This window comes from Aedes aegypti, chromosome 3 (assembly GCF_002204515.2).
Source record: "Aedes aegypti strain LVP_AGWG chromosome 3, AaegL5.0 Primary Assembly, whole genome shotgun sequence".
In the NCBI taxonomy this organism is placed as follows: Eukaryota; Metazoa; Arthropoda; class Insecta; order Diptera; family Culicidae; genus Aedes; species Aedes aegypti.
The window spans coordinates 368,388,405-368,404,594 of NC_035109.1; the positions used below are offsets into that span (position 1 = coordinate 368,388,405).

At 42.0% G+C, this 16,190-nt stretch overlaps 1 protein-coding gene across 2 annotated transcripts in view; it reads right to left on the reverse strand.

Moving 5' to 3' along the window:
* Positions 1-1,016: 1,016 nt before the first annotated feature.
* The window catches only part of LOC5579925 (sodium- and chloride-dependent transporter XTRP3B), a 30,003-nt gene continuing 14,829 nt past the window's right edge, over positions 1,017-16,190 (reverse strand). For both annotated transcript variants that reach the window (XM_021850265.1, XM_001652163.2), the window contains exons 3-6: positions 2,968-3,471; positions 2,616-2,899; positions 2,281-2,546; positions 1,017-2,072 (exon numbers count right to left, since the gene is read on the reverse strand). In XM_021850265.1, coding sequence (XP_021705957.1) covers positions 1,481-2,072; positions 2,281-2,546; positions 2,616-2,899; positions 2,968-3,471 — 1,646 coding nt within the window. In that variant the 3' untranslated portion in view covers positions 1,017-1,480. The remainder of the gene's footprint in view (positions 2,073-2,280; positions 2,547-2,615; positions 2,900-2,967; positions 3,472-16,190) is intronic.

Here is a 16,190-nt window from a genome sequence, read left to right on the forward strand (position 1 = left end):
ACGGGGGCTTTCGGTGATTCACTCTCAAACTAAAATTCTGCTGGCGTAGCACTAACCAATATCGGCGGAATCACGAAAAACGGGAGCACGAAAAAAAAAAGCACGCGGAGCAAAATAAAACACGACCGTTCGCTAGGTGCTGCGCTCACGTATTCCGCTTGTGCATGAAACGTATGTATGCATAAAGTTACTTTTCAGAGAAATAGACAGATGTGAAGACGGATATAGCATGTTTTACTTGTCTGTTGTTATGCGAAGAACAGTGCGCGGAATTAGGGCATTATGAAAAAAGACGTGGCCTAATTCCGCGCAAAACTTTTTTGAATAAAACTCAATAATTATGCTAATATTTGATAAGATTTCATAGAAGCACCATGAAACATATCTGTAGCAAGTAGTTCCATGGAATATTGCATAAAAAATAAAACATTTTTAATAAAGAAATCGCGTTTCTTGTTGTCCTACAGTCTTAGCGCGGACGCTAAGAAAATTAGAAAAATAACGTCTACTCCGACGGGTCTTCACTGATTATTTTTTTATGCCGCGAAAAAATGCCTTATTTGCTTTATTTGTGATTCAAACTTATTCTTAATCAAAGTAGCCTCGAATAGCATTAAAAGTTGCTGAAATATGAATGTGTATTTCCATATATAAATAATTTTGTATGAAATGCGCGGAATTAGGCACTGCGCTGAATTAGGGCACTTTACGGTACATGAGATGGATGGACATGGGTTAAGAGGATCTGCGTTAGCTGTTGGAATTTGAATCCGAAACTTGTAACTTTCTGAGCAATTCAGTCATCGAGTGGCTGATCAGCTTAGTCATACAAGAGTCGTGGGTTCAAATCCCACCTGAACACTTAGATTTTTTTTCTTAATTTCACTCTTAATTTGTCCAGCTTTGCGACACGCAATGAGTTAATTACGATGAAAAATTGAAAAAATAATCCAACGTCAAAAAATGTGATACCAGAGAAGGGAAGTTCTTTCGAAGTAACGATCGATCGACTCGTGTACTGTTCTTAACCATTGTTGTGTGCTCATATTACAAAATCTTTTCCTACCGGACGGGGTCAAGTTTGATTTACATATAACTAACTTTCTAATCATTTCATCGTTAATAAATCTCATCACAGCGGTTTCCGCTGCGTAGAAAACTAACACTACATATACCTACTAGTTGTTACACGACTGCACAATCCTATTCTACATCTCGCAAGAAGTGAAAGCGAAGTTCGTTTATTGCTGTGTCTGCGAATAAGTTAAAGTGTGAGTCAAACGATTAAAATTAGGTGGTAAGGGGTGTAGGAAGAAATTGCGCGTGTCCAACGTGTCCACTGCAAAAAGCAAAAGTAGATGAAATTCTTCTATGTGTAATAATACCTGAAGCGTATTCTGGTCTCTTAACAGTTAGTACAATACGAATTCGAACGCGCCCTCCCCCCTGTCTGTTGGGGAGGAGGGTCTCTTCCACAAGATTATATCACAGAATCGTTACCATTCCGGTGTCGTTCCGCGTCGTGCCGGTCGTAGTCCTCGTCCATGGCGAGAGTTATAATGCTGGAGTCGCCTATGGGGGCTGCCCCGAGTACCAAATTCTCTACCGAGCCGCCAGCCGAGTGTCTCCGGTTGAGAGAGTTCCGCACCACCAGGTCAACATTGCCGTAGCCGATGGCGGACGATGCCGCCGCGACAGCAAACGAGGGCGTCCTATTCAGGGCTGGTGGATCTTCGGTGCCGTTAGTTTGACTGGTCGCCGGACGCAGGATTTGTAGGACGTCGTTGGCGGTTAGATTCTGTGGCTGGAGCTGCTGCTGTTGTAGGGTTCCATTGGCGTTCGTCAAAGAGCGATGACGTCGACGTCCGCTAAGGGTTTCGCTATTATACAGAACCCGAGGCCCCATCTCAAGACCCGTTGGGGGCAGGGAAACCGTGTTGCCCGGTTGCAGTGCAATGCTCGTCAGAATAGTTGAGTAATCCGGTGGAGGAAGCTCGTCACCGGCCGGATTGGCAGAACTCTGCACTGGAATGGCAGCCCGCTGCCGGTTACCGCTGGATTCGCCGATGATTCTGAATTTTGGAATAGAGCATGAAGAAATTAATCAGGCATATTACGGAATATATGTATAGGGTAAACGCTCCCTTAGTGGAGGTAGCTCCAATAGAGGAGGTAGTGGGTTTTGATATGTTACGCACTAAATAATGATTAAATGATATTTTTATATGATTCTATGACTTTTCAGACATTGATTTTTTTCTGGGATGTGTAGTGCCTTACCTTCGAACGCTTCGCCGGATACTGTTGCGTAGCATTTTGGCGATCCTGGCTCCGGTGGCCGTAGTGTAGGACGGAGGTGGCGTGTACTTGGGCGGTGCATCGTCCTGGGGTGGCCTCGATTCGAGTGAAATCATAGTCGATCCGGAATTGATGGTTCGCACCGGAAGGGGCGGTGCGGGGCGTCGGGTATACTGTAGCCTGCTGCTGTTGCCGTTCGATGATCCATCCTGCGATCCCATCGAAGGACGCAGCAAACGATCGAAACGCTGTAATGGAGTACGCAAACACATGTTCATTAAAGAGAGATTACCATGAAATTCGGTATGATCACTTACATCCAGAATATCCGGAGGTCCCTTGCTCAGATAACGATAGATCTGCACGACCGTAACCACGGGCACCAGCAGTAGAAAAGCAACTTGGATAAATCCTCCGATTTGGCGAGCCCACAGTGGCCAGTATCCTCCGTGCTTCCAGTTGAACAGCGAGTTCGAGTTGGAAACCCTGTACTCCATGATGCACAGAAAGATCATCCCAATTGGCAGCAAGAAGTTCCACGCGAAGGCAATGAATGCAGAAAGGGTTTGCCCAAGCCGGAGATCGTTCACTAGCAAGTCACCTGTTATGGAGAAAATTGCGCAATTAGATCCCCGGGATGTCTCCCACTTCCCCTTTTCCAACACTTACTTGTCAAGGGTCGTCCCCGCACCAGAAATATGGCCAAAATGTGTCCGATCCAGAGCAGCAGCAACCACCACGCACCTCCCAGCACCATATCCAGATAATGGATGATGGTGATGCCGCTCTCGGTGGCCAACGGAATGCCCATGAACAATCCGGTCACGCAGCTGAGCACAATCGACGAGGGCGAATCGCCAATCGCTCCGGCAATCGGTTTCCACATGGCGCACAGTTGTCCCAGTCCGAACATCAACAGCGTCAGGAATCCGATCAGGCTCCAAATCGGGGCGATGTGTTCCTGCGTGGCGGCGGCCAACGTCGAAGGGAACAGTTCCGTCACCAGGCGTAGCACCTGGTAGCCACTTTCCTGGTGGGGATTGGCGTAAGGCCGTTTGAAACTTTCGCCCAGGACCATCGAGTAGCGGATGAGCCACTTGGTGGGCATGTTGGCGTGTTGCGGCGGCAGGGGCTGATCGGCCGGAAGCAGGAAGATGTCGGTGCCGATGTTTTCTGAGAATGGGAAGATACGTTATATTGTAAAACTGCGATATCTTCTAAATGTGATGAAATCTTTGCGAAAAGTTTTTATTTTACAAAATTTTTGGAGTGTTCATACAAAAAGTGTGACAATGGGGGGGAGGGGGTCGATAAATTTGAAATTTAGCGTGACATAATTTGTGTAGACTTCCCCTACGCGTCGAAAGAACCTGAATCAGTCATACATACAGCGGAAGTTTTCTTTTTTTTATTATTATTATTAGTATCATTCCAAACATTACATTCATTTCTTATATCTAGGTGTTCTGTGTTATTAGACAACACTATCATCCCAATTTAGTAAAACAAAGGAGATTGGGCAAATCTGGGCCCGGAATGTACACAAATGACTCCTATGTCATTTGAAAGATCTAAATGAGACAAGAAAAAGTTGGTATGGGGTCAAAAATATCTGTCGTGGGAGAAAAAAGTTATTTCGCATGGTTTGAGGTGGATTTTCTATGTATTTTATTATATTTTTGCCATATTTTTTATCGATTAAAAATGAAAACATATATTTTTCTGCACCTATATGATGATTAGAAGCTCTATGTTTTAAAGAAATGAATTAGGACTTTGATTCAAAGATGAAAACATTACAAGGTGATGTTAGACCGTAATAACATTAAAAATCGTTTTAAAGCACATATGTATATTCAGTAAAGTTTTCTACCAGACCCTGCTACCCACATTATACTAATCAAAATTCCCAACGGTTTTTTAACCGACTTATACGATATTTTTGTTCGTAATAAGGTAATATAACGACTTGTATTCAAGTAAAAAACTCGGCCTCATTCGATGAAAAATAATTGGGAAACAGTGGTTAAAGAAAAGTTTGTGGTGTCTTATGAAAGAAATGACTGCAGGTTAGTAGTGTTTGATCCTTTGGTCGCGTTGCTTTTTCCTGCGGGGGCGGGTGATGCGGGCAGGATCAATCGTGTTGCACGATAGTATATAAGAGTCGCAGATCACGTGATTAGTGTTAGTAGTGCTTGCTCCTTTGGTCGCTTGCTTGCTCTTGCGAGGGCGAACAATGAGCACTTGTTCGGCATACAATTCATTTATCGGAGAATATCGCGAATCCGGTCAGGCGTGAATGTATCAAGGATCGCATCATCAACTAAAGATGACTCCCACATCCTTACCTTATCCCACTAACCCAATATCCTTTCCATGACAACTATGGAGATGCAGAAGATTCTTCGGTCTCTAAAACCAATGGTTGTCTAACTAACATTCCTTCCCTTCCTCGATGACCGTAAGGACGTGGCCGGCGCCGTTATTGACTTATAAAGTTTGAGCTCTCGATTTGTGCACAATGAAGAATGGTAAGCTGATCCCAAGCCCCATTCACTAAATCCCTGTGCAACTTCGATTGCTCTGGTCAATCATGGAGTAGCAACTACGAATTGTACGGTCATTTAAGCTCATGCTAAGCTCAGCTCTTATGAAAGAACTGACTGCAATTGGGTTTACTGAAGTTAATATTTCTTCAGAACGAATTTTGCGAAGACATTAATAAAACCATCAGCTCAACCTCAATGAACAACATCATTAGCATAAAAAAAAAAATCATATTAGTTGAAATGCTCATTGCTAAATGCTACGCAGTAACATATGCGTAGTTTTAGGATTTCATGTGTATAAATCAATGACAATCTATCTCGCTAGTATAAGCCATCTCGCGCTGTATACTGCATATGAGGATGTTTAGTATCACCTGTACTACTACACTATCCAACCAGTCATAAGTTAAAATGTCAATCATTATCGTTTTACGAGTTGGTATACAAAATCCGTGGAGTCCAATGACGTTATTTTTTCTAATGAGTGCATATCTTCTATTATCTCCTATCTCTCTCTTCGTCTATTACCCTCCAGTAACTTGTGTTCAAGCCCTTGACAATCTCTATACTTGTATTACAGATAGAATAAAACACAGATAGATAAGCACAAACGTTTTCCTCTTGCAGATGTTATGTCTGCCAGGTTCTTACTATCAGCCGATGCAGACAAACGATCAACTTTTCCGGGTTTCGGTCTTCCAGTTTTCCGGTCATATAACATCCACAGCAATTGCTGTGGTATTATTGAGCTGTTGAACGTTATCATTCACTCAAATGGAATCTGGTTGGCTGCTTTTGTCCAACATTCGAACGTAGAAATGCTCTCCCTTGCCTTGAACCTCCAGTCCTGTTGTCATCAATTCAAGTCTGCTGCTTCCGCTTATGTGTATGGTGCTTCACAATCTTTTCCTCTAAAATAATTCTACACCCTTCAGCAAACCAATCGTACCATGGACTACGTTCAACGCACAATGACTCCACCTGTGAGATAATGGCTACTTTTACTGTAGTACAACAGCCAAGAAGGGTTTCAGCAATCATAACCTATTCCGGTTACGCTTGCTAGAGATGTAGAACGATACTGTGGCGACAACCGTCTGAGACGCTGAAGGTCATGCTGAAGCGGGCGTCGGTACCGTTCACTGCTAACGACAGGAAGTTTGAAGCGCATTTTTACAATTATCAGATAATGGGTAGAGTAAAGGTTAGAACCACGATAGATTTTGACGTTGAATATGTCGGAGATGTGCAATCATCAAGCAATACTTGATCGATTCGAGATTCCATTTGCTGTGAATAACTGCCGATCACCATTGGTACGGGAGGTTATCTTGGAAGTAGGTGCTAGACCATAATGATCGTATTCTTAGAGGCAGCAAAACAATCAAACATTGGACATTCATGTTTGCCAGTCCAAGAGCACTGATCTTCCCAATTGTCCATCTCAATTCCTTATCTTGGCGTTTTAATCTCCTTTAATGATCTTGACGAGGAATCATGGGTGGTGGTCCTACTTGCGTTCCAGCTGCGTCTTTGTCATCATCCGTTGATCTATTCTTTCTATATTATTTTGTTGGTCAACCCCATCCGATTTCCTGTTTTTGCATGTCGTTCATCACGATGAAAGCTGATACCAGCTCAAGTGTGTCGCGCAGCTCTGGAAGATGGTATGACTACTTCTAAACATTCACATTATTGACATCCTTATGAGTATTTAGCGTTCTTAGCGAAGCATTTTTAGAGCCACATGTGCTCAGGCATCGCCAATTGAGCTGACATTGATAGCAAACTGAAGTGGTTCTGCTGGGATTATTGGCAGCTTGTTCGCAGCAAACAGTCAAACACTACAGTTACTTCTAGTTCAAATGATCTCCTTCTCTAAAAAGCAATAGCTTGCTAGTATGATGTTATTGATATCAAAGATATTAGTGTGGTAACTGTCGCGCAAATTTCCAGCACGCTAAAGCTGTGTACGATAAGCGAGGTATTTCTTTCAGCGTAGTACACAATACCACAAGGCAACCACTGTAATGTTAAAACGGATATAGTCTGAAAATCCTTCCTGAGTAAACCACCAGTTTATACAAACATATTGCTAGAACACTGAAATAGGATAATATGATTTGATATTTGTGTCCAACTGTTACCTAAAGTGACGTGTTTGTCAAACGCTCATACCTATAACTTTATATTATTTATCTCCGTATGTTTTAAGTATTCACATTTCAGCAACTCAAAACGTTCTGAAATCTGTGTCAAATCACAACATTTTTAAAATATTTACAATTAAGATAAAACATTCCTAAGTACATACATAGGCACGAATTCATTACATTAGCGCAAGCAAATATTATTAAATACATAGAAATCTGTTCAAAACATACCTCTTTTACACCATTCCAGCACACATAACTTTTTTCTCCCACGACGAATATTTTTGGCCGCATATCAACATTTTTTTGTCTCATTTAGATCTTTCAAATGATATATGTGTCATCCGTGTACATTCCGGGACCAAACTCCATACATTTTTGCCCAATCTCCTTTAAGATTTTATTAACATTTTGTTAACAACATATTACATTTCATTTGCCGTACCAGTTCAGATTTTTTACAGGTGATTTCACCTGCTTATAAGAGAAAAAAACGAGGCTGTTTGGGCACGTCAGGAGTTAATCATCAATGTTAACTTCCTCAGCCTAGATAGCCGCGTAGTGTCGGTAGCGGTTGTTTCAACTGGCTAAGAATTAAAATTACGGACTGCCTGTTCCGGTGGTAAAAGTCCACCTCACAGGTGACTCCTAATTCATACGGCTTTAAGCTTACCGTGCCTAAGAATGAATGGTTAGAAGTAGTGATCCTTTATAGAGAGATAAGCGGAAGTAAAATAGGATGATTTGGCAACAGACCAGCAGTGCTGATTTCGCTCGGAGTCGAGAATAATATTGTAATACGGACATGACTTCCTCATTGCTAAAAAGTGTATTTTGTTTCGTTGTAGATGTTATATCTAAACTAATAAATAGCCGAAAAAATCAACAACTAAAAATCTCAGACAAAAATTTAAAAAAGAAAAATTATTTCATTTTTTTGCTTCACGCAAAATGACTTTTACCGAAATAATTTCAAGCGGATTGCATTACTCCTCAAGAAAAGTTCATAAAGTTCAAACATAACGCATGTTCGTTTGGGTCACACTTTGACAGCTCTCGCTGCTCGATTGGCTCACACTTTGACAGAAATGTCAGCTTCCGCGAATCTCTCTTGTAAAGGATTACTAGTTAGAAGGGTCTAAATAAAACCTACCCGCAAACGGAGCCTGTGGAGTTCCAGGGCGCCCTCTACAATATTATGCCCTTCCTGTGCTACCCGGAGCAATGGTGCAGGTGATCTTGTGTTTCTCCGAGATAATCGGCTGCCCTTCTCCAGTCTCAGTGTATTCTGTGCTTTTCGACTTTGGCGACTTTTAAGAGATACCGATCTGGTTTTTGTTCGCTGCTGATTTTTTTTTGTTCTGAGATTGCGAAAAGCTTAATCCTGCCTAGTTTGGGTAGTGGCTACGGCTAGGATAGCTTAGTTAGATCAATCTCCAGCATAAAATGTCAGCAACGATTAATCTTTGTAGACTCATGTAAATGCTACAGCTCAAGTGGCGCTAGTTCAAAAACCTTACTTTTGTGAACTTTTATCTAGGTAACCTAGTGGACCCAGTTTTTGATACTTTCAGAAACATGAAATGGCATACTCGCGTGCCATGCCTCGTGCATGCGTGCTCGTAAATAGCGCTGACATCGCTACATTAATTTCTGAGTTAACAACCAGAGATGTATGTGTTGTCACAATTGATATTTCTGTATGTGACCTCAATAGGAAATACGTCTTTCGTTTTGTAGTGTATTTACCACATGATGAACCATCCCCAATGGATGATTTCAAACGAGTTGTCGTTCACTGCCCATGAAAAGGCCTTCTGTTGATTGTGGGCAGTGATGCTGATATTCATCACATCATCTGGAGCAGCTCAGATATCAATTTGAGAAGCTCCAGTCTGATGGAATGCTTAAATAGTTCAAATCTTCGATTACTTATTGTAGGAAATAGCCTACATCTCTATATGAACATAAGAATGTAAATTCGCAGACTTTGCATTTGTTATACTCCACAAACTGGGAACTGGCTGTGACCAAATTCCATGGATTTTCTCCGTCCATTGGAAATCCTAGTGATTTGGATGTTTCCACTTCCGGTGAATTGGGACACAATTGTCCTTGCTTCGAGTGATCTCAAAATTGCTTGTCACTTTGCTTTTAAGCAAATAGGAAATTTTCCTCACAACTCCCTTCGCGAGACGAGTGGACGTCTGTACATTACTGAGCCATCCCAAAGGTGGCTAAGTATTTAACAAATCTGTCAAAGCAGAATTGCAGTCGCTTGGTTACAACCTTGACTGGTCACTGCCGACTCAACTATCACATGGCAAATATTCAGTGTATTGATACATTTGTGTGTGATAGTTGTGATTCCGATTATGGAACTTCTTATCACCTGATATGTAACTGTCAAGTTCTCGCGTAATTGCGATTCCAATTACTTGGTAAACACTTATTAAGTGAAACTGATTTCAGAAACCTGAATCTTCAGGACCTTCTGTTATTCCTAACCCGCTGTGGTAATGTGCTATAGGCTCTCTTTACGCTCATGCGTTTTGCAGTGCCCTTTTTAGGGCGCTGTTCGAACCCATTGTGGTATGGAGCTACATGCTCTTAATTCGCTTATGCGATTTTCCCTCTTCAAGGGACCCCACTCCTATTTCCTCCCATCTTTTCCTTCCCTTTCCTCTCCCATCGGGTAGATGATGAAATAGGCTCAAATATGGCGATGGCACAAATCTCCTAAACGGCGGGGAACGTGCCTCTGGAGCCGGCCTTCTGATACTTGATTTCACCTGCTTATAAGAGAAAAAAAACGCTTTGAATATACTTAACCTAACTTAACCTAAACATATAGGGAAAGTGTACCAGTTATGGCCATAGTGGTTCCCTATTTGGCCATATGCAAAATTTGGATAACTTTTACATTTTTAATCTTTTTGAATGTTTTAACATCAAGATTTATCCTTTATTTTACTGCTAAAACACAAAAGATTTTTCAAAATGTGAAGGCATTCAAAATATCACGTATGGCGAAATAGGGAACCACTATGGCCATAACTGGTACACCTACCCTAATGCATTAATTAAGAAAAAAAAAAATTCAAAAAATTCTCGTGAAGCTATTTTTTATCCGATTTGCAAACTTCTTTCACTATATGAAATCCAAACTCTTCTATTTTCCTATGCTGGAGAAACTGGTCAAAAATTTTGCCTGTGGCCGGAGTTATTCCGGTGTCCTCCTGGGTCAAGTCGGGTAAAAAATTGATCAACTTCCTTTCCCGAACAGTTTTATAATACTAAACTGTCATTTAACAACTCAAGTTTTGTAGAAACAATCAATCTTACAACATGAAAGATATTCAAGTGATTTAAGGAGTCACTTTCATGGAAGTTTCCTTGAAAAACTGAAATATGCCTTCCGGAAGATCCGGAACATCCGTAAAAATGGTCAAATTGTTAAAAAATGTCTTGGAAAGCCGCGATTTTTTTCATTCTTACTAGTTTTCCACATACATGGACATAACCAATGTTTTGAGTGCTTAAGACCCTATATGGCCATTGGGGGGCTCACCGGAAGATCCGGAACATCCGTAAAAGTGGTCAAATCGGTAAAAATGACTTGGAAAGCCGCGGTTTTTTTCAATCTCACTAGTTTTTAACACACATGGTCATAACCTATGCTTTGAGTGCATAAGACCCTATATGGCCATTAGGGGGCTCACCGGAAGATCCGGAACATCCGTAAAAGTGGTCAAATTGTTAAAAATGACTTGGAAAGCCGCAATAGTTTTCATTCTCACTAGTTTTCAACATACATGGACATAATCAATGCTTTGAGTGCATAAAACCATATATGGCCATTATGGGCTCATCGGAAGATCCGAAATATTCGAAAAAGTGGACAATTCGCGTGACTTACCCTACAGCACCACAATTTTTGAAAATTCACTGTTTTCACGTGCCATAAACAGTATCAGTATTTAGGCCACCATGTGACTCTAGTTGGCTACTGAGTAGACCCCTGAATGATCCGAAACGTCCGTAAAACTGGCCTTATCATGGAAGATGTCTTGGAAATTCTCGTGATTTTTTTATTTCACTAGTTTTCTACATTCAAGGACGAAACTGATATTTCAAACGCCTTATGATCAGCTATTGGGGGCCCAGATAGCCGTAGCGGTAAACGCGCAGCTATTCAGCAAGACCAAGCTGAGGGTCGTGGGTTCGAATCCCACCGGTCGAGGATCTTTTCGGGTTGGAAATTTTCTCGACTTCCAAGGGCATAAAGTATCATCGTACCTGCCACACGATATACGCTTGCAAAAATGGTCATTGGCATAGTAAGCTCTCAGTTAATAACTGTGGAAGTGCTCATAAAGAACACTAAGCTGAGAAGCAGGCTCTGTCCCAGTGGGGACGTTACGCCAGAAAGAAGAAGAATGATCAGCTATGGCCACTTGGGGGTTTACCGCAAGATCCGGAACAACCGGAAAAGTAGACAATTCGAAAGTAGAAAAGTAGACGTTCCGAAACATCCGTAAAAATGGAGTAAACATAAAAGACGTCCTGTAAAGTCACGCTTCTTCAAATTTTACTTATTTTTCTATATCCTAGGACGTAACCAATATTGCCAACATTGTATGACTAGCTATGGGTCCTTGAGAGCTCATCGGAAGATGCGGAACATCCGGAAAAGTAGACAATTCACGTGACTCATCCCAGAAGACCGCATTTTTTTTTTGGAGACTCGCTATTTTTGTGCGCTGAAAACAGTATCAGTATCGAACACACCGTGTGACCCTAGTAGCCTAGTAAGATACTACGTAGTCCTGGAGACAATCCGGAACATTCCTAAAAGTGGCTTTATCATAAAATCGTCATGGAAAGACTTTAAAAGCGTTTTATTTTTAAATTTTGCTAGTTTTCTTTAGTCTAGGACGAAACCAATATTGCGAACACTTCAAGACTAGCTATTGGCACTTGGAGGTTGATCGAAAATTCAGATCATTCGAAAAAGTGGACTATTCGTATAAGTTATATTAGCAAACTCATTTTTTCTATAAACTGATTGTTCTCACGCACATAAACCAGTATCGGCTTCAAGTGCACCATGTAACCTTGATTAGTTCGGACAATCTGGAACATATGCAAAAAATGCTATCGAGATAGTTGAAAACAATTTGAAAAACTTTTTTATTTTCAATAGAAACTAGATTTTATTTCAGTTAAAACTTATATCTTTGCAAATTATGTTTTACAAGATCTTGTATTACTCTTAATGTTCTTAAATTCAGATGCACCATCTCATTGATTGATTTACACAAATGTTGAAATGCTTCCTTGCGCTGCGCGGTCCAATGAAACTTGGACCCTTTTTGGCTCATTTCACGAAGCGGTGCCGAAATCTTGGATAGATTAGGTACGAACTTAACCAGGTAATTTACTAAGCCTAAAAAGCTTCGCATCTCTTTGGCATCTTGTGGTCGTCGAAAAGCCTGAACTGCCGCTACTTTGTCGTTGGTTGGCAATATTCCTTCCGGTGACAGCGTGTGCCCCATGAAGTCGACGGAAGCCTTACCCAGCTCGCATTTTTCTTCGTTTACTGTTAATCCATTCTGTGATAGCCGGTCCAAAACTGCTGCCACTCGCTTATCGTGTTCTTCCTTCGTAGCGGCGTACAACAGGACGTCGTCAATGAACACTTTCGTTCCAGGTGGATCTTGTAGAACTCGCTCTATTTCACGCTGAAATATTTCGGCAGCACAGTTCATGCAGAACATCAATCTTTTATAGAGGTAGAAGGCATTCGGTGTAACGAAGGTGGTGATTTCTCTGGATGCGGGTGATAGTTCCAGCTGATGAAACGCTTGAACCAAGTCTATCTTGCTGAAGAATTTGCAACCGTCTAGATGTGGCATGATTTCCTCGAACGTCGGTAATGGATGTCGATCTGGAATGATGGCTTTATTCGCTTGTCGCATATCGACGCACAGGCGAACACTTTTTCCTCCGTTCTTTGGCGTCAAAACCAGTGGTGAAGCCCAGGTGATTCTCAACGGGTCTAGTTCGATAATATCCTGCTGCAACAGTTCCTCCAGCTTGTCCTCGACGGGTTTTTGCAGTGGAATAGGCAATCGCCGGCACGGTTGTTGCACGGGTGTAACGGTCTTATCGATCTTCACGTCGATCTGCACCCCTTTCAGTTTTCCCACCATCATCTTTTCACGCTGCGAAACGTTGAAAACCTCTCCTCGGATCTCCAAAACTCCCAAGTCGATCGATGTTTGCTTACTGAGCAAGTTGACACCTTTCTGCTGGTCCACGACATATATCTGATGGTTGACTTTCTTGGACTGCGTTGCAATGTCAGTCTGAATAACTTTGTAGATTCTCAGCTTGCCGTCACCGTATACGCGAAGCGCATTCTGAGGTTTCTTTGCAGAAGTGTAATGGCATCCCTTCTCCTTCAGCTCCTTCCATGTTGCCCTGCTGATCACATTCACATCCCAACTAACAATTTTAGCGCTATAAGCCAAGATTATTTGCTTTGTGCTGTATAACAGTTGAATTAAAGCAGCGAACGCAGCAAAAAATGAAAGCTGTCAAAAATAGAACGATTAGCGTTAATACAGCTGTAACGCAAACGTTTTGCAGCTACAAATCTTAGCTGAATAAATTTTGTCAGTTATCGCTTTTGCTGCTTTCACTAAGCTGTAACTCAACACCGTAAAAGATAGCAACCTAATGATGTGGAATAAAACTCGCCATCATCAATCCGGCTGCTTCTATACAATATGATTTGTTATGCTGCTCAATGTATATTTAAGAAGCGCTTTGTCGTTAGTTATACAGCGAGTATACAGCAGTATGCTGTAAAACAACACTTGTGGCGCATCTACTCAGCTTGTTGGATGTAAACATTGCGTTTGACGTTTCGCACTCTTTTACAGCCTGATGAAGTGGTGTAAGCGCGGCTATAGCATCTTTTACGATCATTATAAAATATTGTGTGAACCGTTTTCGATGTAGAACAAAACGGTGTGTTTTCTTTGCCTTTCGATATAGACTGTGGTGGCAACAAGGACAGCGTCGAGACTTGTGGATGCAGAGATCGTGAGTTCGATTCCAAGCGGTGGCAGGTAACGTTGGGAACATTAAATTCAGATACTTATGATATGAATTTCGGAAGCTGTGAAACAGCTAGAAAATAATATTTAATCGATAATACAGCGAAGCTGTATAATAATTATTCAACAGTTGTGAAATGGTTGAGAAAGCGCCTTCCGAAGATGTTACACAGCTACTTGTCGTATAACTGTCGAGTTAGAGCAATGATCGGTATGAATAAGAGCTGCCAACACAGCTTAAAAGTAGCTGAGTAGATTCGCCAGATTTGTTGGTAAAACGATCGCATAGAAACTTTCGTTCGTATGTACAGCGCCTTTACTCAGCATAAAGCCGTATAAAGAGGGCCTAGAGAATGTTTACATTTGCACTAAATGTTAGTTGGGATGAGCTCCGGAGTCGATCACCCAGTCCAATTTAACGCCACCCATGTAGCATGTAACGTATGCTTGTTTGCCATTTGTAGCGTAAATATGACACACATCGCTGTCAGTGTCACTGGCGCTTACGCTGTCAGCTCCGGAATCAGCTACCATCAGTACTTTGCCGCGCTTCTTATCTTTCGATGAGTCGGATTTTGTCTTGCACATTTTCTTAAAATGACCAACAATCTTGCAACGGTCGCAGATCTGATTCCTCGCAGGGCAAGCCTTGTCGTTTGCGAAATGCCCAGTCAGTCCACATCGGAAGCAAACCGCCTTCTTCTTTGTCTTGATCCGGTTGATGCTGGATTCTCCGGCTTCAGTTTTCATCGCAGCTTCCTTTCCTTCGTCCTTTACCCTTGCCATCAGCTCCTTATTTCGATTAACGGTTTCAATCTCGCGCCTCCTCGACGATTTCGATCACTGTCATCAGCTTTTTCTTCAAAATGACCTCGCGCAGCTCCTCCGAAAGGCAGTGGTCGAAAATTTGTTCGGTAATCCGCATGTCGAGGGCGTCACCATAATCACACAGTCTTCCTTGTTCTCGCAAACGACTGACGAATTGGTCCACTGTCTCCTCCTCCTTTTGTCTAATACTGCGGAACACAAATCGGTCGTAAGGAACACTGGCCATTGGCGCAAAATAGTCATCCAGTAATCGAACCGCCTCCCGATAAACATCTGATCCCATCGGAGGGCTGCATCGTGTCCTGCAAGTTCGTAGAAGATGTCCTGCACCGCTGGTCCAGCATAGTGCAGTAAATACGACTTTTTACGGGACGCCAGTGCCACCGAGTTTACCTCCAGGAACAATTCCAACGATCGTTTCCATTTCCTCCATCTCGTGGCAATGGACGAAGTGTCTTTCGTGTCGAAAATCGGCAAGGACGTTCTGTTTGAATCCATCCTTACTTGTCTTTACGCAACTCAGGCGAAATCACTTTTCTGGATATTTTTCTTCGGGTCGTCACCCATCCGATAGTAGTTCATTCACCGACGCGTCGCGACGCTGCTCTCGCACAGCGATGTCAATAACAACTTGTAGCCGACAATTTTCCGAAAAAAATATGGACTTTTCCCGGCTTTCCAACGAACAACTCCACGTTATGCCGCCGCCAAATTGATCAAATGCAGCCGACCGAATTTAAACCAATAAACTCGAATTTAATCAAAAAAATCCCAAAATTTGTCGCCAAATGTTGAAACATCAATCCAGACACGCGTTGTCTTACTTCGTTTATTTCTTTCTATCGTTACAGTGTTGCCAATAATAGATGTTAATCACAACTTGCAGGGATTGAATCCTGAGAAAATTGAGAGAATCTCTCACGTATCGCTCTCTGTAACTATCATAACATGCTGCACATTATGAGAGACTGTTTATCGTATACTGCTACAACTTTGATCAGATTGGGGGGATAGTAGTGCATGATAAAACCCCTCTAAACATGCTCCAAGCCTGGGGGACACTATTGCTATTGGAAGTTCGTGGATTGTTTATCGTGCCAGTGAAGAAAAATACCTATCCCCAACGGTAAACTAGCGGGAAAAATGGATTTTACCATCGCTCTCTCTTTGAGGAACTCGCTCACTGCTTCCATTTATCAGACTTGTTACACCTTGCGATACAATGACGATCGTGG